This window comes from Suricata suricatta, chromosome 15 (assembly GCF_006229205.1).
Source record: "Suricata suricatta isolate VVHF042 chromosome 15, meerkat_22Aug2017_6uvM2_HiC, whole genome shotgun sequence".
NCBI classification, from domain to species: domain Eukaryota; kingdom Metazoa; phylum Chordata; class Mammalia; order Carnivora; family Herpestidae; genus Suricata; species Suricata suricatta.
In genome coordinates, this window is record NC_043714.1 from 74,197,175 (window position 1) to 74,199,218 (window position 2,044).

At 52.1% G+C, this 2,044-nt stretch overlaps 1 protein-coding gene across 1 annotated transcript in view; it reads right to left on the reverse strand.

Moving 5' to 3' along the window:
• Positions 1–883: 883 nt before the first annotated feature.
• Positions 884–2,044, reverse strand: part of COL22A1 (collagen type XXII alpha 1 chain) — a 189,725-nt gene continuing 188,564 nt past the window's right edge. Inside the window, exon 63 of the mRNA XM_029923332.1 lies at positions 884–1,297. Coding sequence (XP_029779192.1) covers positions 1,067–1,297 — 231 coding nt within the window. The 3' untranslated portion in view covers positions 884–1,066. The remainder of the gene's footprint in view (positions 1,298–2,044) is intronic.

Here is a 2,044-nt window from a genome sequence, read left to right on the forward strand (position 1 = left end):
CATGTTCTCTCTGTCTCTCGAAAATAAATAAAATTAAAAAAAAATTTAACGAAACAGAGTGATTCATCCCAGCCCTTAAGGGGTTCACAGGAAGGTGGCCGCGGGAGATAACTCAGGAATCACCATGCAGAGCTGAGGAGGAAACTCAGATTTATTGAGCACCTGTCTGTCAGGGATACACATCCACCCAACAAGATTTATTTCCGAGGCAGAACCCGGAGGCACGAATGTCCCAGCTGCCACCAGCGCACCGTCCGGAACACGCGGCCGTGGTCCCCAGACCCCTTAGTGAACAATTCACGTGAGTGGAACCCAGAGTGGGGCGCTGGAAGGAGTCCCGTCCATGGCTCCACGTCGGCTTCAACTGCTTCGGCCTGGACGCAGGACCCACGAGGCCTTTGGGAGGTCAAGGGCCACGATTTTGCATCTGGGAGCCTGAGGCATGGAGGGGGCCGTGTCTGCGCCCTCAGGACGGAGCCCGCGCTCCCCACGCACGTCCCCGCGGGAGGGGAGAGCATCCTTCCTGTCTGCACGTTCTTTCTCCTGCCTCACCGGCTCTCCGGGGACGTGGCGACCTCTGGGCATGACGGACAATCGAAGGCCATGCCTCCCTGTCCTGTTTCCTTGTGAGGAAAGAGGTAAATCTGCCCAACGTCTAGTCAGGATATCATAGCACCAAGAGTTTCCTTAAGACAGGGGGAGGGGGGTCCACTTCTGATGGGGGGCTGCCGGAAGAATCCAGAAACAACCCGCTGCCCCACAATCAAGTTCTCCCCACTCTAGAGGAGAGGGGGAAACTCGTAGAGCATTAGTACATGAAATAATAACAATAACAATAATAATAATAATAAACAATAATAATAATATTAATAATAATCTGACCGACCGGCAGCATCTGTTGGTTTTAATAATGTTGAGGTCTCTCAAGAAAATTAAACAAAACAAATGATAAGAGCAAGAAAAAAACAAACATGTGGCCATCATGTGTCAAGGCCTCTGGCTTCTTATCAGGCTCTGAGTTCAAGTTTCAGAATTCCAGCGCCGTCTCCTGGCATTCCAGAATCTTCTAGGGGCCTTTCACATTCCCGGGCCGGGCGGCAAGGCTGGCGAAGTAGGCACACTGGGAGGGGTCACACTGGCCGGGGGGCCCCGGCGGGCCTGGGGGGCCCGGGTGTCCCGCTGGTCCGGTCTCCCCTTGAGGGCCAGGAGCCCCAGGGAGCCCATCTTTAGCATAGCCGGGTTCCCCAGGCTGACCTGGCCCAAGGAGAGAAAGAAACAGAAGGAGCTCAGGACCCTTCTGGGGCCCACGAGCCCTGCCCTCACTGCCTCCATTCTGTGTGGACTGAGGAGAGGACACATCCCCAGAGAAAATGCCCCCTGGGCTCGGGGTGTGCCTGGGGTGATCAAGACGGTCCATGCAGGCCCCACAAAGCAGGGCGCCTGAATATGCAGGGCAGGGATTCAAGAACAAAAAAGAACTACTGGGACCTCATCAAGATAAAAAGCTTCTGCAAGGCAAAGGAAACAATAAAAAAAAACTAACAGGCCACCGACAGAATGGGAAAAGATAGTGGCAAATGGCATATCAGATAAAAGGCTAGTATCCAAAATATACAGGGAGTGCACTAAACTCCATACACGAAAAATGAATGATCCAGTGAAAAAATGGGCAGAAGACCTGAATAGACAGTTCTCCAAAGAGGACATCCAGATGGCCAACAGGCACATGAAACGATGCTCAGAGTCACTCAGCATCAGGGAAACACAAATCAAAACCACAATGAGATACCACCTCACACCAGTCAGAGTGGCTAAAATGATCAAATCAAGAGAATTCAGATGCTGGCAAGGATGTAGAAGAGACAGGCACCCTCCTGCACTGTTGGTGGGAATGTAAACTGGTGCAGCCGCTCTGGAAAACAGTGTGGAGGTTCCTCAACACACTATCAGTAGAACTCCCTTATGACCCAGCAATAGCCCTGCCTGGGATTTACCCAAGAGATACAGAAGTGCTGATGCATAGGAGCACATGTACCCCAATGTT